A 27,295-nucleotide genomic window follows, 5' to 3' on the forward strand; every position below is an offset into this window, starting at 1 on the left:
GTGCAGAGGGGACACAACAGGGTCCAGCCCTCAGTGCCTCTCATGCCTTCCCCCATCTCAGCTAGAGGACTGTTTGTCTGGGTTCAATGTATTTAAGTCCTTCTTGGCATAGCATTGCAAGGTGATCCATCGTTTCCCCATAGTAGAAAAAAAAGAAACAACCACCCTGCCATTTCACATTGGCTGGTAATAAGCATGTCTCCCATCCTTGCAGCAATTTAAAATGAAACCTGTAAGATTTTTCAATTACGCCTGGATAACATCACCTTCCACTTACTTTTCATTTGAATTTACATCACAGTTATAATCTGGCAGCAATTCCCTCTCCTAGAGAAAACAATGATTGGATAATTAAATGTGAAAGCTCCATGGATCAGTGGATGAGCTGTATGAACACAGATTTTTTTTTTTTTTTTCATTATAGTCCTACTGCCTTGTGGTCCCTCTGGTGTAAGCTGTTTCATGAGGAGAGTTTGTTCCTCAAACTTGCCTTTTACACACGGACAGACCATGGCTTAAAGGTCCCTGGCTCAGCAGAAGGGCACTGTAAAGAGAAAAAAAAAAAAAATGTTAGCAGCAAGTGAGGGTCCTGGCCTGGGTTCGGCATGCTCCACCAGGCTCCCTTTGAGGTGGGCGACTTTGTACTGTTGAAGATCTGAGGTCCTATCCCAGTCTTGCAAAACACAGAGATGTCTGACGCTTTTGTTAGAGGCTGTGCCTGGCTCTAGCTGAAGGCCTGATGGTCAACAGTTTGTGCAAATTCTCAAAACCATTTCCGAGTCCACCCCCCCAGACAGGGATGCAGGTGTTAAGTGAGAAGGACTAAGATAGCCAGGTTTTGCTGTTAACTACAGTGGGGTTCAAGCTGACAAAAGCCTGGAGGATGCCCACATGCATCCAGACAGCTGTTTTTTCTGAGTCACACAGGAATCAGCAGGACTCTCTGCAGGGACCCACTCCTACCAGCCCTGTTACAACACTGTAACAGAGAAGCAGCCCATGAAGAGACAGTGACAGGGTTAACTCCCGCACTCCCTCAAATGAAGCCCACAGCCTCTAAGGAGACTCCTGTGGTCATAACATTCAGGAGAAATGAGCATTTTCAGTAACACTCTCCTCTCCCTCCCTCCCTGAGCGACACAACTAAATCACAGAGTGGACCTGCAGGTTATGTTGGTGGTGGTGATCCCCTAAGAGATGATAGGAGCATCAGGATAAGTCAATGCCTTTGTTCTACAGACGGCACTTGGGAGGATGGAGGGATGAACTGCAACTTCATTGATACTGTAATGGCAGTTCTTCCTGCAATGGGAGCCCTAGCAATGCTGGTGTGTGGATTTGTCTCTCATTCGGGGGCATGTTCAAGGAAGGATAACACCCATGAAATAAAACCCATCTGCTTAAGCAGGGCCACAGCCTCCCTATCCTGCCCCAATCCCAGACCTGGGCCACTGTGACCAGCACACACACCCCATGTGGGGCAGGCTGGCTAGGGAGCAGACTGTGAAACCAGAAGCTGTTACCATTTTAGTGAAGATGTCCACACAAGCATTGCGGATCCTCTCTGGGGTGGCTGGGCTGTCCAGCCTGAATGGTTCAGTCAGGCCAGAGTCCTTCCTCGCCGAGTAGATGGCATCTTTAATGGCATAAAACACTGAGGCAGACAGGAACAGAGGTGGCTCTCCCACAGCCTAGACAGAGCACAAGCAAGAGTGAGGCTGCAGCCCAAAACAGTCTCGGCCCTGGAAAGACTACTGAGGCTAGCAGAAAGATACACAAGCCCTACGTGACAATCAGGAATGGTTCGCATTCCTCATTCCTTCTTTGTAACTTCTCCCAGATGTGATCAGGAAGGAAAGGCCAAGCCAAAACAGCCCCTTGCCTTCCAGATGTGCACCTCAGTCTACCAGATGTGATCAGTGAGGAAAGATTGAGCTAAAACAATCCCCAGTCCATTTAAAAAAGGACAGTAGGAAAACACAAGCTTTCTAACACAGCAAGGCTGTTATGAAGGAAAAAGGGACTAACTCATTCCCACAACCTTTTGGTGCTAAAATTGCAGCCAAGGGAATTCAGATAAGGCAGTGGTGAGTTGTCTGGGCAGAGAGCATGATGCTCCATCGCTGGAGGACCTTGCAAACTAACCTCAGGGATTACACAAGTATCATCTAGCACTGAGGTCCCTGCCAGCCCCTTTTTTCTTAATTCTGTCATCACCACTAGTCACTCAAAAAGTTCTCCTCATTGATGAAGATGTTCCTGTGGATGGAGGGGAAATGGGAAACTGTAAGGAAGCAGGCCAGGCATACATAAGGATGCTGGGTGGCCCCTCTAAATGCTCTGTTGAACCGTAAGTACAGCAAATTCATTGATGCTGTACATCCAGCCCTGCTTGGTGCGGCCCTCGCTAACTGCAGAGAATAGCACTGACTGCAGTGGAAACAGCTGAAGGACACATGGACTAATAAAGGACCTTTAAGGGTGACATGAGCACTGTGGAACAGTAAAGAAAGCAAAACATGAAAACTCTGATACAAGATCGTGCTATATCAGATCTGGGGAAATGACACTGCTGGAAATGTTATCCACAGTGGTGGTTCTGGCACCCGGGAAGGGCAACCAAGGAGCTGACACGCAGCAGGAGGCTGTCAGCCTCTGTTACAGCAGAACTGGCACAGCAAAACCACTTCAGTTCTCTCTAACAGGCAATCAGGGTGGCAACGTGCAGGTTATTACAGTTCTTCCTAACTATAAAGGATAGTATACATATTTCTGATAAGGAAAGGGAAAACATCCTGAGTCTAGAATAAAGCCAGCATAACAAGATTAACTACTTAGACACATGCATCATTACTTTATCACACTCAGCTTCACAGAATTATAGAGCAGTAAGAGGCCTGCAGATCTCGCAGGTATACCTTGGATGAATAAACCGCCTTGCTGTTTGGACAGTCACGGAGCAGAGACACATAGAATTCTGTTGGGATGTCTCCAAACGCTGGGATTTTGTACATCCCAGGCCCTCGAGTGTACAAGTTCCCTTCAGGAGAATAGCGCAACTCCTCCATGGTGAAGAGCCCAAGGCCTTGAACAAATGCTCCTTCTATCTACAAACACATCCACACAAGGTTACATTCTTTTTTGTTGTTGTTGTTGTTCTTCCCTGCACAAGAACAGACAGCGATGATTTCCACCAGAGTTTTCAGCCCTCCCCTTCTGACTAATTTCCCACTTTTCATCTCTAAACCCTTGTCCCGTCTGCCAAGTACAGCTTGGCACCTTTGCACAATTCCAGTGTTCCCATATAGATGTGTCTGCATTTCCCTGGCAGGTGAAGCAATTTACAAATACACCCAAACAGACATGCTGTAAACACAGGAAAGGAATTTTCTGATGAAGCAAGGGGCGGGGGGGCAGGAAATCAATGCCAAAATATTGATTCCTTCGCAGGCAGATTAACACTGAATGAGTTGTACTTGCTGATAATTCAAAGGACAAGACGACTAAAAGAACTGAAGATGATATATCTGAAGACAAACTATTTTACACTTTCTATTTCAGTATAAATGCTTTCCAAGGTACTGCATATTCTCAGGTCACCAGCACGGATACCTGCAAAAACACTCCCATATCCATTCAAGTACTAAAGACTTCTTTGCACAATTTTTCTCCTGTAAATTTTAGGGCAAAAAAAATTTAAAAAGAAGGAGAGCAGCTATGAGAGGAGGATGCACTTGAACAACCCTACATGAAGAAGCTCTGCTCTCTGTGCCCACAGGGAGATCTGACAGGCAGACCAGTGTAAAGATTTGGCACAAAAATTCATTAACCCAGCTCTGTGTACTTGTGTTCCTGTAGTCATACAACATCCTTTCTCTCCGGTGCCCCCAGATCCTCTGCACCAATTCACAGAAAGACATGGGAAATTGAGATCTCTTTGACAGGCTCTGTATAGCCCATCTCTTTACTCCCAGATGCAAACTGACAGGCTGCAAAGACAGAACGGCTGCTTCTCGGCCACTTCAAAAAAAAGTCTCTTTCAGAAAAAATGCTGCTTTCCAAGAAGTTTTATTTTAACTATGGCAGAGCTCTGCAACTCGTGCTCTCCCATAAAGCCCAAATCCTGCAGCAGTTTCACTGGAGTTACACTGTATCAACATCTAGAGTTAGCAAGGGAGCTAAGATGGCTAAATAAGCATGTGCAATGTCTAGCGATTCATCTCTTGGCCTATCAAACAACTCTGTGTTTATTACCTTTATTTGCTGAGAGCTATCATTGTGATTATTACTGCACAAAATATGGAAGTAAGCTTGTCCCTGCCCAAGGAATTTGCAAGCTTAGTGACTGGTCCGACTTCCTGTTGAGATCCCTACACAGCAGTAGCTGGAGGACAGAATCGACCACCCTAATTCTTTATTCACAGAAGAATTTTCACTGAATTAAATGGGACTTGATATTGACAGATAGGAGTATAAAAATCAGGTCTGGGATTTAGTGTTACATGCCATATTGTAGAAACTAAGCCTGGGATGAGGTTATTCCATCATACCAGTATTACCTGGATTGATTCCTTAGGCAAGGCAGATGCTGAAAAGCATCAGTATGGTGGTAACTGGAGAATATCCTCTAGTCTTAATATCCAAGGCAAAAAAAAAAAATCCCAACAGGAAATTTCCCTCCATAATTCTGTGCCTATTGCATAGTTAAGTGTAGATCAAACTGGTTTTCATAGCGAGCTTAAAATGCCCCACAAGATACCCAAGTTTAAAATGCTCTGTTTGCAAAGGCACAACCTGGAGAGGGATAATGGCTCATCTAGAAAAGCCTGAGAGTAGTGTGATCACTTTAACATGGTGGAAATGGCAACACTATTTCACTTACCTGTCCTATATCTATGGCTGGGTTCAGACTGGTACCGACATCCATAACAATGTCTGTGCGAATGTTCTAAAAGGCAGAAATAAATAATAGATCAGCACAGACCACTGAAACTGGTACACCATGGTCTTGTATGAGGAGGAGTAATGTATCGAACTACAACCCACACTTGGCCAGTGTTCAACAATCTATCTCAGCTCAACTCTTCATGCTGACTTTTAATCTGAGTTCATTCCTAAAGTCAATCAAAGGAATTCACTGCAGTTTTCCCCAGAGATCCAATGGACCCAATTTATATTAGTTCCAAGCTGCTAGCGTCAGTGCTTTGTACCTAAGCATAACCAACTAGGTCAGATTCTGATGATTTTTTTTTTTCTTTTTTCTTTCTTGCTAAAAGTTTTCAGTGCTATTAACTAATGATTAACTCAATTCCAGTATGTTTCTGTTCTTTTGTGCTAACACAGTGCGGCTATCTCTTACTTAAGCAAATCCAATAACTTTTGCAATCATTCATTAAGCCTCCTAATATCCCCCCAGGGTAGATAATTATCATTTTATTATACTTTACGGATTGTTGCACTGTGGAACAGAGGAGTTAAGAAATTTACTGAAGGTCAGACCAGACCAATGACAGAGCTAGGAACAGGCTGACACCCAGTGTTTGTTCTAACTCCCTGTGAATGTTTCCTTCACCTAAACACAGAGGGCTATTTCACTGCTGACCCCCTCACCTTGTGGTCACCTGTCAGGCAATCTATCTCAACCTCGGAGCAAGCAACGCCGTAACTGAAGTAGCAGAATGGTTTCCCTTCATTCTTTTCAAAGTTGTAGCCAAGGTCAGGAATTCTTAATACAAAGAAAAACAAACCCACATTTCATTCCATGAACAGTCAAAATGCATACACACACATTGCGACTTATCAAAACCCTTATTCACTTCTGTTTCATCCCTTCCGTCAAGCCCATGCAGAAATGAAAAGCATAAACAACTATAAATAGAAATCTGCTAAAGCTGCTCTGTATTTTAAAACCTGACTGAAATTATCAAACAATTGTAGCCATCTGTATTTTCCCACAAATCTCAGAGCTTGTGATGACTATTATGAACTCATTCCCACCAAGCCAGTAGCAAATCTTTTGCTTTTAATGTGCAGTTGAACATTTCTTGGAGGTCATTAGATTTCAGACATGAATCAAGTTGAACCAGAAACTGGATTAAGCTAAGAACTGATTTTAAGCATAGTTCGTGGCGAAATTTGTATCTGGCTACTTATACTTTATCTGAAAACTGGTTCATGAAAATACTAACAGTCCCTTGGTTAAGAGAAAAACACATTTCAGAGATGCAACAGAAATGAGCTCATATTGTATTTTAGTCCTAAATAGGCTCTTCTCAGCACTGTGTTTAGTTTTTTATGTCAACCTCTCTGCCTCAAAGATGATGGATCTCTGTTTTCCTCCAGCAGTAAAGCTGACTAAGAAAAGTGCCTCTTTTCAGAACTGCACAGGAATCAGCAAGAGTTGAAAGTGGAAGAATGACATTTTAAAAAACACTGGTAAGTTGCTCATGCCACAAGCCAGGATACTGCTCCAGCCAATTGCCATGAGGAGCTTTGTCCTCAAGGACAGCCCCTGCCCGGTTTTCCCCTGCCTGATGGTTCTAGTACAACACTAAGTCACGAGGTTGACACAGAGAAGAGCCCCAGGCAAAGCTCTGATTTCATTTATGCCTCCTCAGACCTAGGTCAGCTAGAGTGAAGTTAGATCTACTTCAGATTTATATGAGATCTGCACTTGGCCCCAAAAGCTGTGCTCCATCAAGAACTGATTCTGCCCAGCCAGGAGACTGCTAACCTCAGGCTCAACGTTTCTAGGTAGGAAAGGAAATGCAGCCCTAAGTTAGAGCAGTGACAAGAGGATAGGGACTGTAAATCCTCCCAGAATTTCCCTGAATGCAATCGAGTAAGACCTGTGCCTCTGCCGTGTGAATATTCACTCACCTATAAAACCCCGTGGCCGACAGGCTAATACAGTTCTCATAGGCAGCTTTAATCTGGTAAAGTGAACAAAAGTTTGAAAACAGTAATTGTCCAACCAATGCCTGCAAAATAGCTACCCCAAACACATTTCCAGCAGAACATGAATAGAAGGTGTCCAGTGACAGACAGCTGTCACGCTACCCAGCGCCAGCAGTGCCAAGGGAAACATCACGATGCAGCTGCTTCCCCAAATAGCCTGGTCAGCAGCTACCAAGGGCAGAACTTGCCCATTAGCAGAGGGATAAGACTTGCTCTTGTTTGTTCAGCTCTCAGCTGCAGGTTAGACTTTCAACCTCAGAGACAAAGGTTAAACTGACAGTCATCTTGACTTCAGTAAGGCCAGGGGAAATCCTATCCTGACTTTCAAATCACAAAGTCAAAGCTCCTCCCATGAAAAGAAGAGCTTGGATCTGAAAGTGGTCGACAGCCTTACAGCACACCAATCTCTTATTATTGAGGGTACAGAGATAATACAGCCAAGAAGCACTTCAGGAGGTGGATGGCAGCTCAACAAAGAGTCATCTTTGTCACAGAATCCCTTCACTACAAATCAGGTTTCTTCCTGTCCAAGACTGTAGCCTGACTAGAATGATATATGCAACCACTCAAGATTTTTATTTGGTCAAGTTTGTCATAGGCAGACCTCAGGATCTGGAAAAATCTCAGTATTAAAGTCATAACTGAGGTTTTGGGATGACCTCTTGCAAGCTTCGGTTACTTCCCTTGCCAGGTTTCTGTTTCACTGTCTTTGCTCAGATCTTTGCGAGCGAGATGCAGAAGGCCTGGAGGATATACCTGCATACAGGGTTTGCCAATTAACACAATCTCTGACAATGCCCATTTGTCTCACAACAGGTAACAAACAGCTTACCCAGTCTTCCCAGGATCCTTTGGGATTAGACTGTTTGATCGGCTCAAGTCTTTTTAAGATAGTCTGACACGCATTCTAGAAACAGAGAGAATAGCAGTATTTTAAGATTTGAAAAGTCAGCTTATAGTACTAAGAGCCCTATAAGAGTTTCAAAGAACCTTCTGTTGAAATCAGTATTGTCGTTAGGACTTTGGCATCTCATAAAAAGGAACAAAGTTCACTAACAGATGTTTTGCTATATAGGAAGAAAGGTTGACTGAAAAGGATTTCAAAGCAGATTGGATGTGCTGATAGCAAAAGGGAATCCCAAATACAGCACAGAACTTTCCAGGCCATGACACAAAATATCAGAAGTCCACCCATTTATACAGTTACTTTATCTGTACCAAGTCATAGCAGGACATCTTAGCATATCTAGCAAGATGATCCTATAACACTAAAAAAACCCATTCTTGCCAAAATTCAATCTACTCGGACAAGCTGTGCATAGAATAAAAACAGCCTGATGATTTTACTTTATAGGTTACAATTCCCCTTTTCTTTAAATCTGAGAATGACCAGTACTAAATTCCTCTTTTCAATGGAAAAGTCACATACCCTGCGAATATATGCATTGGTAACTTTACCATGTCAGAGACAGTCGTGACTACACCATTGCTGCAGAAGGATGTCTGCTTTGAGTGTATCGACATTTAGAGGTCTTTGGTTCTGGAGCACAGCCCACAAACCATCTGCTACTAATATCTGCAGCACAATATATTTGTTATAGATAAGGCTGCATTAATTACTGGAAGCTAGCTATTTAAATGGATGCTTTGTTCTGTTCATTTTGAGTAATCACAGACAATCCATTTTAGAACTACAAAAGGACCGAAGGAGACTTTCGAACAACTTGGAAAAAAAAAATACAGTCATTCATCATCTAACACCACCGGCAGTTACAGCAGGTAAAGAAGTTACAAGTTATCCCTAGTTGCCTGGAATTGCCTTTTGATGGTTATGTTTTCCTTAAGCAATAGATAAATACACATCAACTTTTCATGTTCTGGAGTCCTAGCTTATAACCCGCTAGTTTAAATAACTCAGTTTCCGTACATGGATGGCCATTCCATTGATGTCCGCACTAACAGATGCAGCTGTCGGGGAGGTGTTTGGGACAGTGTTTGTGCTGGTCTCACTGATGTAAATTTTGGAGGTGGGGATTCCCAGTGACCTGCTAGCAACCTGCAGAGCAAAAGTAAACAATTGGTAAGCAGCTCTTCTTATACATGAGCATTATCATTCGTTGCTTACACTGTTAGGATCCACACTGCAACCTCTACCCTCTCCCATCCTAAATTTCATTTTTCTTGAAGATTCAGTTGATTTGGTGACTGAGAGCTAACCAGAACATGGTTAGGTTTGCCCATCACACACTGAATGTGTGTGAGCACATACATGTGCACTTTTGCCACACTCACAGACATTCACTTCGCTATCGTGAGACTAAATTCTTCTCTCAACAATTAAAATCAGAGAATAAAGAGTCCTTTTAGATTTCTCTTTCATTTCCCTGCCAAAGCAATGTTGCTCCCTTAGGCCTTTATAACTACATAGGCGTTAGCATATGCAGATAAATACATTTGCAATACAATTAATTTTTGTATAAAATATATGTAAACTGTAGTCTTATGGGATGAAACGAAATTGCCAGACAAGTTAAGATTGTAAGCATAACCTGCATTATCTACATAAGAAGACGTAAGATGATGAAGAATCTAATTCTCCTACTCAGTTGTGGTAATACTCTGGAAATCTAGCACTGCTGATGAAACAATTAAGAGGAATTAGTCGTGATTTGTTACCCTACGCATGCACACAGAGGAAGTGTCAAGCTCTCTGAGGCAGTACTACAGAGTGAGTATAATTTTCCTGAAAACACATCTTATTCAGTTAAGTCCCAACTCATTATTACCTGAATCATTTTGGTGTGAAGTCCTTGACCCATCTCAGTGCCCCCATGTGTGAGCAACACAGAGCCATCTGTATACACATGGACCAGAGCTCCAGCCTATAAAAGAGCACATTAATCCAAGAGTCATCATAAACGAACTAGTGAAGTACTTAGCAGATTTCAGCTACAAGCTACAGAGACAATTAATTTGGAACTAGACCAGTGTTGTTCTTTGGTGGAAACATAGCTGCACTGTGGTGTCTTTTGGACAGTACAAGCTGGTAACTGTTGCATTGCTCATTTTGGTTTGAAAAATGCGTGCTCTTTCTTAACTAATTTACTACTTCTCGGAAAAGCTCCAGTTTGGTACAAATGGAGGAGGGCCTCGGAGAGGCAGCATAAATCTAGCTTCTCTACTGAAAAGATGAATGACACTTACAGACCTGGTTCAGAAATGGGATAGTGAAACTGATGCCAAATTTGGTAGGAATGATGCACATCCCTCTCTTCTTCCAGCGATTCTGCCTGCAAGGAAAGAACATTATTCATATACTCATGCGGCTTTCATTGCAACTCAGTACTATGCTTCCCTCCAATAGCTTGGGTATCAAAGCAGAAATGAAATACTTGAATGCAATATGGACTGAGTTAATCAGTAATTTTTATGAAAGACTGCCTTTGTTTATGGGTCCCAACAAGAAGAAATCCCAACTCAAGATGATCCCCCAGGCATCATAGAAGCAATTGTCTGGACTATTAACTATTCAGTTGTATATACAAGCCAACTAAAAACGACTATAAGCCAGTGGAAAGCCTAAACAAATTTCCTTCATAGCCATTTGAAAAGCCTAGCTGGACTTAACAGACCCCCTCTGCTTTGCCACATTTCCCTTACAAAATCATGTCATGCTATATCTGATTCTTGCCTTATTTAAGCTACCAGCTCACTGATAGAGGTTTCTTCCCACAGTGAGCATGAAGAAATTTCAAAGAGAGACATTTTTAGAAGTCACTCTGCAAATATAAGGCCTGACTTCACATCACTCATGTTGCCAAGAGAACTTCAGAAGTTAGTAGGCAACACGTGCACCCAGTAACAAGACAGCTCCAGAACACCTACTTGTTGAATTCTTCAATTAGTTTCTTCCTGGCATGATAGCTAGAGCTTGACAAACATTCATCCCAGCATCTTCGTAGAGTAAATCCCTCCAGCTTTTGGTTAAAATGAGTCAGGTCTCCTTCATGGTAAAGGTTGAGCTTCCGCACCTTCCCAAATAGACATATAAAGGACATGTCAAGTTTAATTCTTCTGACTATTTTTTTTTAATGGATGTCATCAAAAGCATGTTGGTTCCTGGTTTTACTCTTCTGCTCACTCTACAGAACGATAGAATTAACAGACATGTATCTGTTTATAGGAAAATAGGGACTAAGACATTAAGGCTGGGAATTTTCCAGAGAGATTGGGACTTAAACACATTGTTAGTAAGATTAAGGTACCTAGTTCCTTTGGACTGTTTTTTGAATATCTATCCTTAAAGCAGGTGTTACACAACGGAGGCTACTGAGGGAATTTAATGAAGTGGGAGATAATCCATGCTATAATGTGGCTGCCATACAGAAAGTTTAAGATCCTGCTAAGGGCTTAGCAAAAATGGAGCAACAGTTCTTATGCTTAATAATTTTCTATTGTTACGTCCAGTTCTCAGACCTTGTTCAAAGGCAGCACTGCCCTGAAATGTGTCAGTGGATCTGTACCTCCTCAGGTGGCAGGCCACACTTCCGAGCAAGGTCGCTCATCCAGCACTCAGCAATCATCATTCCTTGGGGCCCTCCAAAGCCACGGAAGGCTGTGTTGGAAGACAAGTTGGTCTTGCAAACAATGCCCACACTGCTGACATTGGGGATGTTGTAGGAGTTATCCAAATGTAACAGGGCTCTGTCCATAACCTGGTGAAGAGAAGGAGTCGGGGTGGACACATTTTACACAAATCACATGTCAGACTTCTCACTAGCTGCCAAAGCCAGACTGGAAAGCTCTGAAGCTAATTTACAACAACCAGCACTTTCTCTTGCAACCTGCAGTTCTGCAGCCAACACAGCTGGATGAGCACTGAGGTGCAGCCAGTATTCCTTCCCATTTGCAATGGAGTGTCAAGCAGTATCCTCCTGAAGGACAGAACAATAAGCACACTTCTCTGTTGACACTTATGACCCTGGGACAGATTGAGCTTCAAAGTCCTTTGTTGGCCCTAGGCTCATGCTGAGCCAAAACGCTACTAAATGCCATCACCCACCTGGAAGAACCAGAATCATCTTTTAATTATACTGAGTAATCTGTTACTGGAAAAGAAGTCTTGCTGATATCAAGTGACTGAGGAGCTGGGCTATGGCAGTAAGGGCAACTATATGAATTAAAGATTTTCAATAGCTGCCTCTAAACTGCAAGATTTGAGATCTTCGTCCACTGACTGTCCCAACCAGGAAAGGGACAGAGCTTCTTTCTGGCTTGTGTTCCCAGATTTCCCTTCCAGCAGCAGCAGAGAGAGGAGATTATGCATATCTCAACCTTATTTCAACATGGAGTGCTTTCCAGGCCCCTGATTCAGACACAGTCAAAAAGACAATTCACATAGATGCACTCTCAACCAGGCCCTTAGTTTACACAAAGACACTTGCCTGCCATTCTGCTCTGCACAGCACCAACTACATTGCGAATGTGGCTCTGGTAGAGAGCTCTGGCAGTTCTCTCCTACTGAAACAGATTCATTTTTGCAGAAAATTCTCAAAGACTCAGTGGACTAGAGAAAGGGAGCTAGAATAAACATGACCGACACTAGGCTATTGGGTTGGTCACTCAAACGACAGAAAAGGAGAGTTTTTTGCTCATCAGCACAAAAATTCTCAAACTCAGAACTCAGGGCCATTCTTGCCCTTAGTGCTTGTGAACCCAATGTTAGCTTTAGCCAGTCCTTAACAAGCTTGTTGATTTAGACACTCTGCCCTGATCAGCCTATTCAAGCTTTGGGGATAGCTTTCCCCAAAGCTGGGGAACTATCAGTCATCTTGCATTGTGCAAGAAGTTTCCCATCACAGCCCTCTGTAATGCAAAGCAAACTTTCTTGACCCTTTTGCCTAATCCAAGTTATTACAGCATCAGTAAGAGTTATGTGGCACATGCCAAGGCAGGTCAGTTGGCTCAGAGAGCAGTTATAGAAGCTCCAAAAACCCATCAAGGTCTGTTTTCAGTCATGTCAGAGAAGCAGGATGTGCAAACAATGCTGCAGACAACAACTCTCTGAAGTCAGAGCAAAAGGCTGCACAGGGAAATGTCTTCTGCCCAGTGAGCCATCAGAAAATTTTACTTACACCGTAAGAGAGGTCTACAGAGTTGCCCCCATTGCTGTAGTATGACACCTCCAGACTCTTGACTTTCCCATTCTTCATGAAACCAACCTGTCAAGAGAGTCTCCTCTGTAATCGGTTTTCTACAAAATGTTCCGTTTCATGCTTCCCTCCAAAAACTGAATAGACCTCATACAGACAAAAGGCTGACTGTCCTCTGCTGCAGCATAGGCAAGCACAGGCAGCAACTGAGGAAGCTTCCCAGTACAGGGTCCATGTGTGCATCTTTATCTTGCTCCAGAGAACTCTTCTAAAATAATTGCTGGCCACTTGTCACAGCCACACCTTCCTTAACAGGTTTTTGCTTTGAAAATCAGAAGCAGTTGAATGGAGATTAAAGAGGAAAGGAAGTTAACAAAACAAACAGTAGTACAATACTGCTAAAAATGGGGGAGTGCCTAAGAGCAATGTGATTGTCAACAGGGGCAAAGTCTTGGTTGCAAGGAAGAAGGAAGTATTTATGCTGAGGTCACAAAAAGGGAACCATCTGAGCCAAAAGAACTTCCACAGGACTCTAGCAGGAAAAATGCTATAACCCAGCTGACCTGATCCATTTGCAACAGTGGAGATCAGCAGTGAAACAACCAGAGCAGAAATTTTTTCAGAGTATCTTACTACTCCCTGATGTTTCAGGTGACAACATTGAAACAACATGCATTCATTTCATATGTATGCATACCTTGTACCTCCCCAGGAAGGGATGTCTCCCACCACTTATCAGCATGTCCTCATCTCGATCCAGCATGCACCTTACTGGGCGGCCAGTTCTGTTAGAGGATACATTTATCAGGCAAAGCCTGAAATGCACAATACAGTTCCTACAGAGCAAGACTCCCCTCTGTTTGGTAAGCATTGTCTTTGCAGAGTGGCAATGGGGAGTTAGGGGTAAACTGCTTGGTTTACGTATCTTCCTTTCAAGAAAATGGCAAGATTGAGTAAAAAAAAAAAATTAAGATCTTAGAATTTGGGACCTGTTCATGAAAACTCTTGCGGAGACTCTTATATTAGAAAGAAGGATAGTTTCTTACAGAAAGAGATGCTAATAACTGAGCAATCACTGTTTTCCAGACTATTTCTCAAAGCACTCTCTTAGCTTTGCAAGAGAGAATGCCATATGAATTATATAATAACGCTACTTAAAGTACTAACTAGCCTCAAATTTGATCTTTTTTTATTTGCGTATTTATTTTCCAAGGAGGAAAACAAGGAGGAGAGGAGTTGCTCTTCATTTTCTAACACTCCTGCCTTCCCAGTATCTCTTTTCAGGTTGTAAAAATATCTAGGGAATGCCATAGATGTTATTTCATAACCCCTGGGATATAAAACAGTGGTTTGGCTGGCAGGCATAAAGGAAAGAAAAAAATGTACATGTATTACTGATTAATTACAGAAAACAGGTGGTTTGCTCAGAACAAGAAAAATAAAGCTGATTTAAGTACAGGAGCTTCATTTTGACTATTCTTTTCCAAAGATATTTTATCAAATTGCTGCTGTGTTGCAAAATCCATCTACCATTGCCAGCAGGGCGCATCCTCACCTACAAGGGCAGGATTGGAAAGGGCAGTGTTACACACACTGCACAAATGTCATCTCAGAGGCCATAATCACTCACAACCACAGAAACTTGCAGTGTTAAAGATGAGCCCATATCAAAACTCCAGAAACCAGAAGCACATTTCCAATCTATGCTTCACAAAAACAGCCTAGGTTCATTCCCCGAGCTTTTAGGGGTTTGAAAAGTGTGGGTTTCTGTCCAAAGGCCTGCCATTCTTCCTAGGGAAAAATCCAAAGTGAAAGTTTGCAGAAGAGCAGAGAAACAGTGGTGCAAGGCTGGCATAGTCGAGTTTTGAGCAAGGAAGAGACTCTCATACCTCTATTATACAAAAAAACCCAAGCATGGTTAGTGCTGGATTTTTAAAGGGTTTGGGGTGAAAGGGAGAGGCAGATAATTTGAAATACAAGAGTTTTCAGAGAGCACCAAAGGAACAGCAGAAGAAGAGGTTTCCCCCTTTCCTCTTAAAAGCTGACTTTCCCACATAAGCTTAGCCCCTCTGAGCAGTTTCAGTTCCTCCTACCAGCTAAGAACCCATTAGACACCTCCTTTGGGACACCCCAGGCTTGCTATAAGCTGTACAGAAACAAGACATGAAGAGTCTTGGAAGTGTTCCAGTGCAAATGGGGCTCCAGAAAGAGGGAGGCTAGGACAGCCTGAAAGGAAAAAGCCCTCTTCCCCACACTCAAACTTACTTGAAGGCTGCGACAGCCACTGCAGTTGTCAAAATAGTATTCCTAGTCTCTTTTCCTCCAAATCCTCCTCCCATTCTTTTCACTCGAACCACAATCCGATTTGAAGGGATTCCCAATGCATTAGCAGTAAACTCCTAAAGAAAAACAGAACAGCAGAACCTGTACAGAGCTGAGATGGTGTTCAGAACTAAATACCAACACGTTGCCTTTCTGCAACCACTGCAACAGTGTAAATACTCTGTTACATTGCAGGTCCTATTGGTCCTGCAATTGGATTTGATGCAACTGGAACCGATAAGCCTGGTATTTCATCTCTGAGGTGGAAAGGCACATAGTACTTCAGCAGACAGCACCAGATTCAGGAAGAGAATGGCATGAGATGAGGTTACCAAGGCATAGGTCTTATTTAGTATAGGGTTTGACATCCATACCACTCTGTCCATTCTCCTCACTCTATTATGAGACCTTTGGCCAGTCTTGGTGAGTCAGTAAACAGGCCAAAGACACACCGTAATGCCAGTAGCCTACCTCACAACTTGGCAGAGCTGGTATATATAGTCAGTGTTTACACCACCTCTCTTTTGGACATGTCATTCAACAGCCATGCCTACTGACTGGCTGGCATCCTCTCCAGAAAGTCTTCAGCATGTAACTTCTGATGACAAAGATGTGCTGCCAACAGAAATGTCTCTGTCACCCAGAAGCGGATTCAAGACATCAGTAGGATGTATATGGACTTTAGATCCCATACCCAACTCTAAGCCTATGTGAGTTTTTTATTCAGACAGGATAGGACCAACTATAAAACAATCATTTATCTAGTCTGAAACTGAGAAACAAATGTCTTATCCACTTGCTACCTAAAAGACAGTACCTGTGTCTTCATTAGGTTTTGGGTTGACACAAACAGTTCCATCTCACCCTCTTCACCCTTTGGCACAGCCACAGTACAGTGAGTTTCCAGATAGAAATGCTCCTGCCCACCGAGGTACATCTCTCCTAGAAAATTGAAAGAAATGTCCCAAAGACAGGGTGTCCTTGGTATTATAAGGTGTCTCCCATCACGTGCTGCCTGCAAGCTACTGCCCTTTTGACAGGTGTTAAATGACAGCCCTTTCCACTGCCCAGCACTGGATATCCCTAGCTCTAAAATTGACACTTCTGGTTTGACATTAAAAAAACCAAACAAACAAAAAAACAAACCACACAAAAAACCCCCACCACACCACCACCACACCAAAACAAAACCAAAACAAAAACCACAGACATGCCTCCCCTCCACTTTCTAGAAATCTTCAGTCCAAAACACAAGTGGCTAGCATTTCAAAAATAAGTCTGCACACCATGCCATTGACCCAGCATCCCTTAAGATGCAGCGTTTGGTGCCTTTCACACCGCCCTGATAACACCACTGAGATGAAGGATAGAAATAAATTGAGTATAGTCTGGTTGAGCAGATCAAATACAAGGTTACAGACTTTGAAACAGCGGAACAAAAATAGAAACCCAAAATGCCTTAAGAAGATCTAACTGGGAATCAAGTCTCTGTCACTGCATGTGGCTCCTTCCCAGCACATCTTACCTGGTAGTGCTGAAGGTACAATTTCCAGTCATGCCACACACTATTAAATGTCAGAATCAACCTCCTTTCTCAGCCATGGTCATGGTCTAATTCAGCTGCCATGAAAATTAACATTCAGAGCAGTTCTCAAAATCCTGTTCCTCCCTTCCTTTTATTCAAATCAGCAGCAACAAAATAGCTGCCTTCATTAGGTACACCAGTGAGAAATGCCCATTTGAGTGAGACGACGCCTACACTGGTACATAGCAGGGGCCTTTCTCTTGTCTCCTCGAGGAGGTTGGCCTGGCATTCACATAGTATTGCAGCCTTTTAAATAACCTATTCTTCTAGCTCAGAACAATTTCTGCCTTGCCTGGTATCGTGTTTTCATTTTATATAGTACAGTACACTATAAAAAAACAGTTAACAACAGCTTATGACATCTTTGAAGTGCCAGCGCCAATTGCTGACTGCAGAGGAAAGTCTCAGCAATGCGTACCAAAATACAACAAATGACAGACCTAGAAATGAGTGTTTCAGTTAAATATTTCCCAACTTCCCCCATGAGGAGGTAAGGGTGGGCATGCTTCTCAGTGATCTTTGAGAATAATCCCTTCACACCAGGCTTTGTGTCTGTAACTGATTTAACTTCCCTCTCAGATCTGTAAGAAGGATACAACACTCTCTTATCGGTAAATACATAGTTCTCCAAAGGTCTGATGCCTGGGAGTCTTCCCTTCAGGAGCTATTGAGCGGTGACACACACACCAAGCCATGACACGGGTCTGACAGAGTATTCCAGTTCACAGCTCTGGCACTCTCCCCTCCTAACTCATAGAGGTTTTGAACAGTTGTTGATAACTGCTATGTTTACCCGTGTCTCTACAACCTGCTTGGCAGACTCCAACTGAATGAAACCAAGAAGCACATCAAAAAAACCCCATCCTCAAAGACAGACCAACAATCAATGTTGAGAAAGTGTTACAGGGCAGTGCCATGTTCTTCATAATACATACCTACAGCCACCAATGTTGGGGGATTAGGTTTTCAGACGCACATATGTCCCGTTTTCATAAGACACAGTCATATACCAGGTTAAAGGAAATTGATTGTCTGTAAGATTCAGCCCAGACTATGTCTGGACAAGGAAAAGCTCCTATATGGATATGTTTCAGGAAAAAAAAAAAATCACTTTGTAGAATGTTTAAGAAAAACGTGTCCTTACATTGGAAGAGAGTGTTTACAGGAGCACAGTTAGGAGCATTCAGGTCTGTCTGAAACTGAAATTAAATCTTTCACAAGCTATTTGTATATAAACAGCTAGTTGAAACTTAATATGAAATTAATTTAGCCCTGCAAGCCTGACTTTCATGAGTTCAGTATCATAGGCATAAAAAGGAGGCTGACAGCTTGACTTCTTTTGTCACAAACGATCCTATTTTAAAAGAAGTATTAATGCTTATTCTCACCTTCCAAAATGTGATCAGATTCTTCAAATCCTTTCTTCACATCTCCTTTATTAATCCTTTTTATAGACTTAAGAAAGGATTGTTTCTCAATAGCTTCCTAGGAAACAAAATGACAGTGAAATTTCAAGAACTTATCAGATACTAACTATGATAATAGCCAAGTGACTTGACTTAAAGCAGTACAAAATAGTTTTTGGCAACACAGCAATTTCACAATAAACACCATAATTGGACAATCTTAGATTGCTCCTTGTGACCCATTTTACATTATGGACCCAGAACCTCAAGGTCTTTAGCCACCAGAGCTACAACTTACAACTTATGTTAACTATAGTCTGTGGTCCAGAAGAGGGGAAAAGGGAAAAGAAAACAAAAAAGAGAAAAAAAGAGACAGAAGGAGAAAACTAAATCTCTCCAACAGGATGAGAACTTCTGCAGATATATTTCACTTCTGAGCTAATATACAATAATCTTTCTTGAGGAAGTTCTACAAATGCATTGTACTTTTGCCAAAACTGAAGCTTTCCATAACGAAAAAAAAAAAGAATGATCAAAAAACAACAACAAAAAATCAGCACGTTTTTGGCTCCACTCTCATCTTCCCTGGTTGAACAAACAACTAGAAGCCTTAGAAAAGTTCTCACATGTTGTTTGTGAGCACACAAATCACACAAACAAATCAAAACCTCTGTCCACAGATGGCAGTACCAATGTCTGCACTAGATGATGCACAGACTCTTTGTATTTGCATGAATAAAATTCACATTACAAAACACATGGTACGAAATACTGACTATTAAAAAAAATTAGTTAGACTCCCATGTTTCTAATTTCTCCCCAATAGGAATGGCTTCATACTTTTTTTTTTTCTCATTTCTAGATATGAATGCTGTATTAGATATTACCATTTGCTTTTACTGTCACATAAGGATATCTTACCAATAAGCCTTCTAGTTAAAAAAAAAAGCATGAAATGATCACAAATTGTTGACATTAATTTCTTCAGCTTTGAGAAAAGCCACTTAAGGGCTGTGTCCGTGGAGTCAGTGGAGATGTTCACAGTGGAGAGTGAACTCTGAAAATTCATTTCATCAGCTTAGACAAGTAGACAAGTGGTCTGCAGAAATCTCAGAGAATTAGTGCAGTGACAGAGCTAGAAGAGACGATTTCACACTCTGTTATTGAGTGTTATAAATCAGAGAAGGAAGAATGAATGAACACCAATGAAGCCAGCAGAGTCATAGCAGAGAATATTGAAAGCAAGCACATGTGGGTAAGAATGTAACTGACAGTAACCTTGTTCATTTAAACAAATTTGTGCTGAACACAATGCATCTACCAGAGTTTGATTTAGTTTTAGCTTTAAATAGCACAGAATAAGTTAATGTACTCCCAATCAGTACCACGTCAAAGGTGTGTCCTCTTTATATTTAAACATACAAATTATTCCTTCTATCCATATCCTGCTGCCCCCACAAAGACTAACAAAATGTAGAGCTAAATAACCACGTGTAAGAATAGAAGTTAACTAGACATCAGGGGGTCCCAAGCTAACTGCAGGAGGAGATCTGAGCCATCTTACCTGAATTGTGACAATAGGTTTGAGTTCTTCATACTTAATCTTCACAGCTTTAGCAGCTCTTCTGGAATGTTCTTGTGTGTCTGCAAGAACTGCACCGATGATATGACCAACACAAGTGACCTACAGGCAAGATTAGGACTCACCATCATTTCATGTGTATATATGCAGTCACCGAAAGGTTCATGATAATTCTCTTCATCTATTCCTTTCATGCAGTTTTTTATTAGTTTGTTCAGACTGGTCTATTTAAAACCAGCCAAGGGAAAATGATCACAACCAACTTTGGACAGTAACTTAGTGAGTGAGCCTGCCCTAGTGGCCTGCAGCTTAGAGGAGAATGGTGCAGATAACACAGAGGAGAGGGGCAGAGGGCAGAGAGACTCAGGCCTTATTGAATTTGGCACCAAGATTTCTGTTGACTCCCATGCATCTAGGATATGTCTCTGTATAAGGTAGAGGACTTCACTGGACAACGTGAGAAATCTTATCTCCTGAGCAGTGTGATTAAAAAAGGCTATTTTTAACCACATACCACGTCCTCAGCAAAGACAGTCTCATCATTAGCGATGCCAGTGATGTTACTGCCAGGAACATCCTTGGCGGAGACAAAACACACAAACCCAGGAACACTCTGGGCTTCAGATGCATCTACGGAACTAAAGAAAGGAGAAAAGGCAGTGTTATTAATTCTTGTTTTTCTTTTTGTCAGCACTTATGAGATACCAATACATTTTCAAGCTTGATTCCCTGAAGTCTGGCTATGCAAAAGAGGAGTCTGTCATATGAATATCATGTGAGACCAAGGCAGAAAGGGCAACATCTTAGACTAAAATCGTTTGGGATCTATATGATAATCTGAATCCTGACTGTGAGTCTGATCACCAGTCTGCTTCTTTGGACTATACTGTATCATACATCTTTTCCCTAAGACATATCTGAACTTGATCCAATCACCATGTGTACTAAAGACCCCTTGAAGCCCTTTACCAAAGACAGATTGGTGTTAGTGATGGTATGCCTCCATTGTCGTCTTTGCTGCCATGATTCTGTGAAGACAAGATTCCTCCCTGTCTATTGATAAACATGAAATTTTACTGCAGACACATATCATCTACTATGGGTTCACCTCTAGAGAAAAATGCAGCTGTGAGTCAGGGAGAAGTTGGTGAGTATCAATCACAAGGAAGCTGCAGGGTATTTAAAAGGATGCAAAAGAAACGACGCTCCAAAAGACAAAAAGCTTCGTGGAAGCCTTTCTTCGGTAATCAGCAAAAGAGGTATCTAACCAAAATGCTTGTCTGCTTGAATCATATACAGATTTAAAACTAAGTGACAAACAGAACAAAAAGTAACTAGAGAAGTGGAATATAATTTAATTTTTATATGGAGCACTTCATAAAAAATGTATTACAAAAGACTTTCAAGCTCCTTTTGCAATATTTTGTACATTGGCTACGTAATTGGCTTGCTTTACAAGGGAACTGTTGCAAATAGAAAAGCTGTGGCTTTGTTTCTGTTAACTGAATGATTTATTGTCTTCTGTAAATTGCTGCAATTTTTTCAGCATGCCTGTTTAGATTCCTGAAACTCTGAAACAAACTGTGCCTGAAAGTAGCTGTTTATGTATCCCAGCGAGCTACAGACTTTTTTAAAAAGACATTAAATGTATGAATGAACTTTCCCACATGAACTCTTAGACAGCAGGAACTGAAGACAATGCTATTTTTCTTTGGAAAGTTCACTTTCCCGTGCTTCTGCAGTAATGCCTCAGAAACAATCCCCTGACGGTTTCCCTTAGCTAGAAATACAGAGGCAGATGACTTCTAATTTACACTCGGTGGTCAAAATCTGACTCAGGTGAAGTGGAAGTTTTCAGAGCCGGTATTTTGACCAACAAAAATCACAGGCTGAGATACTTCTGTCTATTCTACTAATAGATATTACTAATAGATAATACTAAATATTCTACTACTTCCTCTACAGAACAAAACAGGCTCACAGCTTGAAATGTGAGTGTGCAACGCAAATGCAAGAGAATGTGTACAGCAGCCTCTAGAGAATACCGAACGTTGTGATCACAGGCATAGATCTGATGCTTTCTTTATTGCCACATCTGCCCTGGTAGCAGTAACAATGCTTATGCATTTGCAGCACACATCAATGACCATGTCGCAACACCTAAGATTTAACTACAATGACAGAGCAATTTCTTTCATAACCTGGGAGTCAACGACTACATTTGTGCATCCATGACCACCACGCTGCCCGTCCTGTGTTAGATCACTGCGGGAAACCTCTGGACAGGAAGTCTAAATAGGCAGGAAGCATTGCCTAAGGAAGGAACAGCCCATTGCAAGGTTGTTGAGGATGACACGAGTGTCCCATGTCAAAGAAATTGAGGGCAGATGAGAGCCTGCAGAGCCACCACAATGTAAACACAATTAGGGATTGCGAGGGGTGGTCAGTCCCATAATATAACAGCACTAAAACTCATATGAGAATGTAGATGGCATTACCTGCCAGGATAGGTGTTTTAGAGCTGATTAGTCACTATTGTTATAAATTATGCATCCGTCATGCCCTGCATGAACAAAATGTTTTCAGAAACAGCTGCGCTTCCAAATACTGACCTATCCACCTTGCTACAGCCAAGTACAAATAAGTCTACATATAATAGCTAAAGCCAAGCCACTGTTATGCAGAGGGTTTGATCACAGCCAGTGGAAGCAAGCACTATGCAAGGCAAAAACTAGACAGAACACACACAGCTGACTCACCAGCAGGAGTGCTGTGATGGAACTGCATGTTACAACCTAAATTTTTAGGCAGATAGGAAAGAGCACGTTCAAGCTGCACGCTCTGGTTAGTGATTAAAATGACATCTCCTCAGACATTGTGGTGCTCTCCTACCTGCTCCTTTTTAATCCTGCATACTTGAGTATTAGAGATGGGACATGCGAGAAGGTTGCCAAAGGCTAAGGGCTTTGTACTTCAACAAAGCTCTGAGTTTGGTGTTAATTCTTCATATTTCCACTGATGCAAATTTGCATGTCTGTGTCATGTAACAATGTGCAATGAGCTGGAGTTCCCACTAATGCAAAAATCCTTCCCTCACCCACAACTTGACAGGTCAATGTTTCCTAAACCACCAGGCACTGGATGCTTCCAACATCTGAAACTCAGAAGCAACACTTACAGGATCTTAGCGTGTGCTTTGGTGCTGGTCACCAGCGTTAGATACAGCTCGTTCTCATAGTGAGGGATGTCATCGCAGTAAACAGCTTCTCCACATGCTTGTTTGGCTGCTGAAACGTGCATCAAAGGGCGGCCTACCATATCTTCAACTGCCTGCCCCTTGGGCACTTCCTGCAGTAAAACACATGACTGACTATTACTGCTTAGATGGCAGGGGATGGAAGCATTGATGGGAGAGCAGAAGGCAACATGAGACATTCTAGTGAGATGAGGAATGGGATGGGGGCTCAGCCATAACAAAAAGGAAGGTAAACAAGATGGAGTGGCTACACAAAGGGGGCTGTAGAGAATGAAGTGAAAGGGATTCAGTTTTTGAAACTGCTAGAGTGACAAGTTGCATAAAAGGTTCAAGTTCTGAAGCTAGCTTCTAGTCTCAAAGCTGAAGAGAGCAGGTCATTAACAGAGAAATAAGGAAGAAGATACATCCTGAATCTGAAGCCTGAGAGATGCAAGGAAAGGCAGGCTGTAACTGGGGAAAGCAGAAGGGCAATTTCACTTTGGTTATGGAGCTGGCTGCAGGAGCAAATTGCTACCCACAGCGATTTTTATGAAGCTGTACAGGTCAGGAACAGTCCTGTGCAATGACAAAAAGAACACTGTATCCTAAAGCAAGGAAGGGACTGAAACCCAAATACAAGCCTCAGGAATGGCATTATTATAAGTTCATGTATTGGTCATCCTCAGGGAGACAAGATAAGAAATGTAGTTTGAGCTACAGAAAAAGCCTGGGTCTATGTCATGCAGGTACTGTTACTTACTTGGAAGAGCTGGGCATTTGCAATGGGATCTTTGTGAAACAGCTCTGTAGCACTGATGTAGTTTGAGGGGACGGGCTCACACAGATTGTTCTGCCAGAGACATATTAAAGAATAATCATCTTTCCTGCCAGTGCCTTTCTCATGTTGCCTGGTAGCCCAGGATATTCTCCATTCTCCACCCTCCAGTGAAGACAATTCATCGTTTACTGGGTGAAAGGCAAACAGGCCTCAGGCTCTGTGCAAAGAATAGCCACAGACCCACAAAAGCAGTTGTAATGCAACGAAGGGGAGAAGTTCAGGAGTCCTCCTGTGAACCCACAGATCAGCATCCTTCCACAGCAAGGTGGGGATGGCACAGGAAAGCAAGTGGGAAGATACCCTAGTCACTGTCACTCAAGTAAGGAGTAGAGTAGTTCAGGCAGCTATTGCAACATCGAGTTTGTTATCAGGCACAACTCTGCTTGAATCTGAACCCTCCCCATGCCTTCCCCACCAAGACAGCACATGTAAGTCCTCTTTCCCCAAATCTGCCTTCCTTAGCAGCACTCACAGGGCCATTGTGGTCCTTGCTCAGTTTCTGAAGGACTGTCAGGTAGAACTTGAAGAAGAAGCTGAGTGTGAGCGTGCGTCGGAAATCCACCATCCCACCAGGTGCAGAAGGAGACAGATCCATCTCACCTGCCAGTAAGCGGCAGGCATCCTGCAGCAGCTTCTCATTCCAGTCTCTGCAAGGGAATAAAAGTGACACAGAGCCTTTGCTCAGCCCTCAATATCACCAGGGCAGTCTAATTCTTCAGATACGGCAGCTCCACAAGCTCTCAAGCAAGTCACCTGTTCTATCTATTTATAAAGATGTGGTAAATGATAAGAGCACAGATTTTTCTGTCCATTTTGAAAGAAAATGAGTTTTGTAGGTCACGCCCACATCTAACTTCTGCCCACTTCAACAGATGAGTGAATTTAGCAAGGAAATGGCTCTCTGAATGGGGAACTGACATGAATCTTCAAGGGTAAGGAGTACTGGAGTAAGCAAGGCATCACACAAAACACAGACTGCTGCAGAAGTGTAGCTACACTTCTTCCCCTTTCTCCCACGTACTATTGAAGGAGATTCAGGGTATTTGAACTGCTCCTGTAAAAGTCAGCACTGTTCCATTAGACAGCCTTTCTATCACAGAAAAATTCCTACCTGCCGGTGAGCTCCTGGCTAGTTTTTAGCGCCAGGACAGTTGTAGGAGCCATTCCTCCATAGCTGAGTTTTATCTCCTCCACTCGACTAGTGCCATCTTGGAACACGACTCTCATCCCACAGGTCACAATAGCAATGTCATCCTCCCGACGGGAAGCCTGCTTGAAAGCTGAGAAGTATTCACCCTAGAAGACAGGAAAATATTTCTTTATTCTCTACCTTGGCATGCTTTGGAGTATAAATATGGACAAGCTGTTAACCTGTCTCTACATGGATAAGATATTCCAGGGAACTGTATCTGGTTGATTCATCTTGCAGGGCCAAGCAGGACATGTTTGTTCAGGCAGCAGTGTGTATTTTCACATGATTCAACAATTAATTCTAATGTATTAGATCAGTGGTTATTAGCCAACCTAAGACTATGCGGGAAATGAGCTTTGACAGAGATCTGCTTGTACCTGTCACATTTTTTCCATATCTTCAGAGGAAGAACCAGGACAGATTTTTTTGTACATAATAAAGCTTACAGTTCCTCAGCAACTTTTTCTTTCTCCCAGGCTGCTAAGCTGGAAGCTTAATCAGTAAAACTCATATCCTAAACCCCATACCTTCGGAAGTCTTTGAACTCTGCAAGAACTGAAATCAATAATCATAAATGTCTCACAGTTCTAGAATAGACCAGACTAATTAAGACAATTTCAATCTGTTACTGCAAATACAATTCTCAGTAACTATCCTGAATCCTCTGCTGGTCTCCACAGAGCAAGGAAAGGCTTTTAAATGCACCAGCAACTACAACTCACAAAACTCAGCAGGTCTCCTGTGAAGAGTGGCAGTAAATGAGATTAACACTCCCCCAGTATACACCGAGTGATGGTGTCACCCTGGAGTCACAGTACAGTCAGTTTTTCCCCTTGCCTGTCCTGCAGATTATGACAAATTGCTGTTCAAGCATTCTGCAGACTAAGAGAGGAATCAGATCTAATGTCTTTGCATGGCCCTTCTGGAGAGTTTTCTGCCAAGTTTCTTCTCTAATAGCTTAGCCAAGTGACTCTGCACAGCACACCAGTCTGTTCCATTAATTATTTCTAATCGGAAGCGGACAGCAATTCTTTTATTATTGTAAAGAACAATTCCTCTGTTGTTGGCAATGAGAACAGTTTCACAAGAGGCCCCTTTTGTGCATCAAGAGCCTGTTACTGGAGATATAACTGAAGGGTGTGTTTCATTTCCTGAATTCAAGTAATTAGTGGGCAGCCAGCAGATAATACCAGAGGAGCATGAGTAGCATCCTCCCAATGAGGACATTCTGCCACTCTGCTTGTTAAACCAATTAGCTTTCAAAGAGGAGAAAAAGCAGCCTCTTCTCTTACTGCACACCTCAAAGATTTCCAGTATCATGATTGCAACAAGAGGGTAATATTTGCTTTCATTCCTTGCAGGACACCTTAGTTTTCTTGGTACAGAGTCCTGTGGGAGAAAAGGCACTAGCTATGTTTCCTCACTAGGAGTGTAGGTAAGGTAACCAGCACGTCAGCTGCCCATGTCTGCCCTGCCTCCTGGTAAAACAACAGAGTATGTCCCCTCTAAACTATCAAAGTTTCTAGGTGTTAGCTATTCTCACAGGAAATCCAAGCAACCTTACTCTTAAGGGCTGCATATTAGGAACCTAGAGTAGTCTCCCGTCTCCCTTTCTAGACAAGGTAGGCAACACCAGGCAGGAGCACATTAAGAAATCCACAGGTTCTAAAAGATTAATAGGCAATATTCCCAACTGCAAAAACACTGTCTCCATGTCAATTTTTTCAGTCCCCCACCGTGGAATATAGAGATCAATAATGAATGAAGGTTGGAGGATACTAATTTAAAGGATGAAGTAAGACTTCATGACCACTTTCTATGTCTTCAGCAGGGCAAAAATTGTGATACTACGAGCCTACGATGGCAATATTGAGCAAACAGTAGGTTAAGATTGTTTTCCAAAGATAGAAATATATAGGCATTGTGCTGTCAGGCTTTTTCTATTTGAAAACCAGTAAATGTCTATGTGATACAGAATATTGTTATCGTAAAAATTAAGTAACTGTGACAAATGCGATAGGGAAAG

The 27,295-nt window shown here is 42.3% G+C and overlaps 1 protein-coding gene across 2 annotated transcripts in view; it reads right to left on the reverse strand.

The window, feature by feature from the left end:
- Positions 1-201: 201 nt before the first annotated feature.
- XDH (xanthine dehydrogenase) overlaps positions 202-27,295 on the reverse strand; it is a 51,766-nt gene continuing 24,672 nt past the window's right edge. For both annotated transcript variants that reach the window (XM_009704857.1, XM_009704865.1), the window contains 23 exons: positions 25,189-25,373; positions 24,550-24,724; positions 24,000-24,089; positions 23,183-23,352; positions 20,519-20,642; positions 19,987-20,106; positions 18,405-18,501; positions 16,249-16,373; positions 15,375-15,508; positions 13,807-13,894; positions 13,092-13,178; positions 11,481-11,672; positions 10,843-10,988; positions 10,166-10,247; positions 9,744-9,839; positions 8,885-9,013; positions 7,790-7,864; positions 6,880-6,932; positions 5,611-5,725; positions 4,883-4,948; positions 2,919-3,107; positions 1,524-1,691; positions 202-544 (listed from right to left, as the gene is read on the reverse strand). In XM_009704857.1, the coding sequence (XP_009703159.1) occupies positions 494-544; positions 1,524-1,691; positions 2,919-3,107; positions 4,883-4,948; positions 5,611-5,725; positions 6,880-6,932; positions 7,790-7,864; positions 8,885-9,013; positions 9,744-9,839; positions 10,166-10,247; positions 10,843-10,988; positions 11,481-11,672; positions 13,092-13,178; positions 13,807-13,894; positions 15,375-15,508; positions 16,249-16,373; positions 18,405-18,501; positions 19,987-20,106; positions 20,519-20,642; positions 23,183-23,352; positions 24,000-24,089; positions 24,550-24,724; positions 25,189-25,373 (2,757 nt within the window). In that variant the 3' untranslated portion in view covers positions 202-493. The remainder of the gene's footprint in view (positions 545-1,523; positions 1,692-2,918; positions 3,108-4,882; positions 4,949-5,610; positions 5,726-6,879; positions 6,933-7,789; positions 7,865-8,884; positions 9,014-9,743; positions 9,840-10,165; positions 10,248-10,842; positions 10,989-11,480; positions 11,673-13,091; positions 13,179-13,806; positions 13,895-15,374; positions 15,509-16,248; positions 16,374-18,404; positions 18,502-19,986; positions 20,107-20,518; positions 20,643-23,182; positions 23,353-23,999; positions 24,090-24,549; positions 24,725-25,188; positions 25,374-27,295) is intronic.

The sequence above is a fragment of the Cariama cristata genome, unplaced genomic scaffold (assembly GCF_000690535.1).
Source record: "Cariama cristata isolate BGI_N322 unplaced genomic scaffold, ASM69053v1 scaffold2180, whole genome shotgun sequence".
Taxonomy (NCBI): domain Eukaryota; kingdom Metazoa; phylum Chordata; class Aves; order Cariamiformes; family Cariamidae; genus Cariama; species Cariama cristata.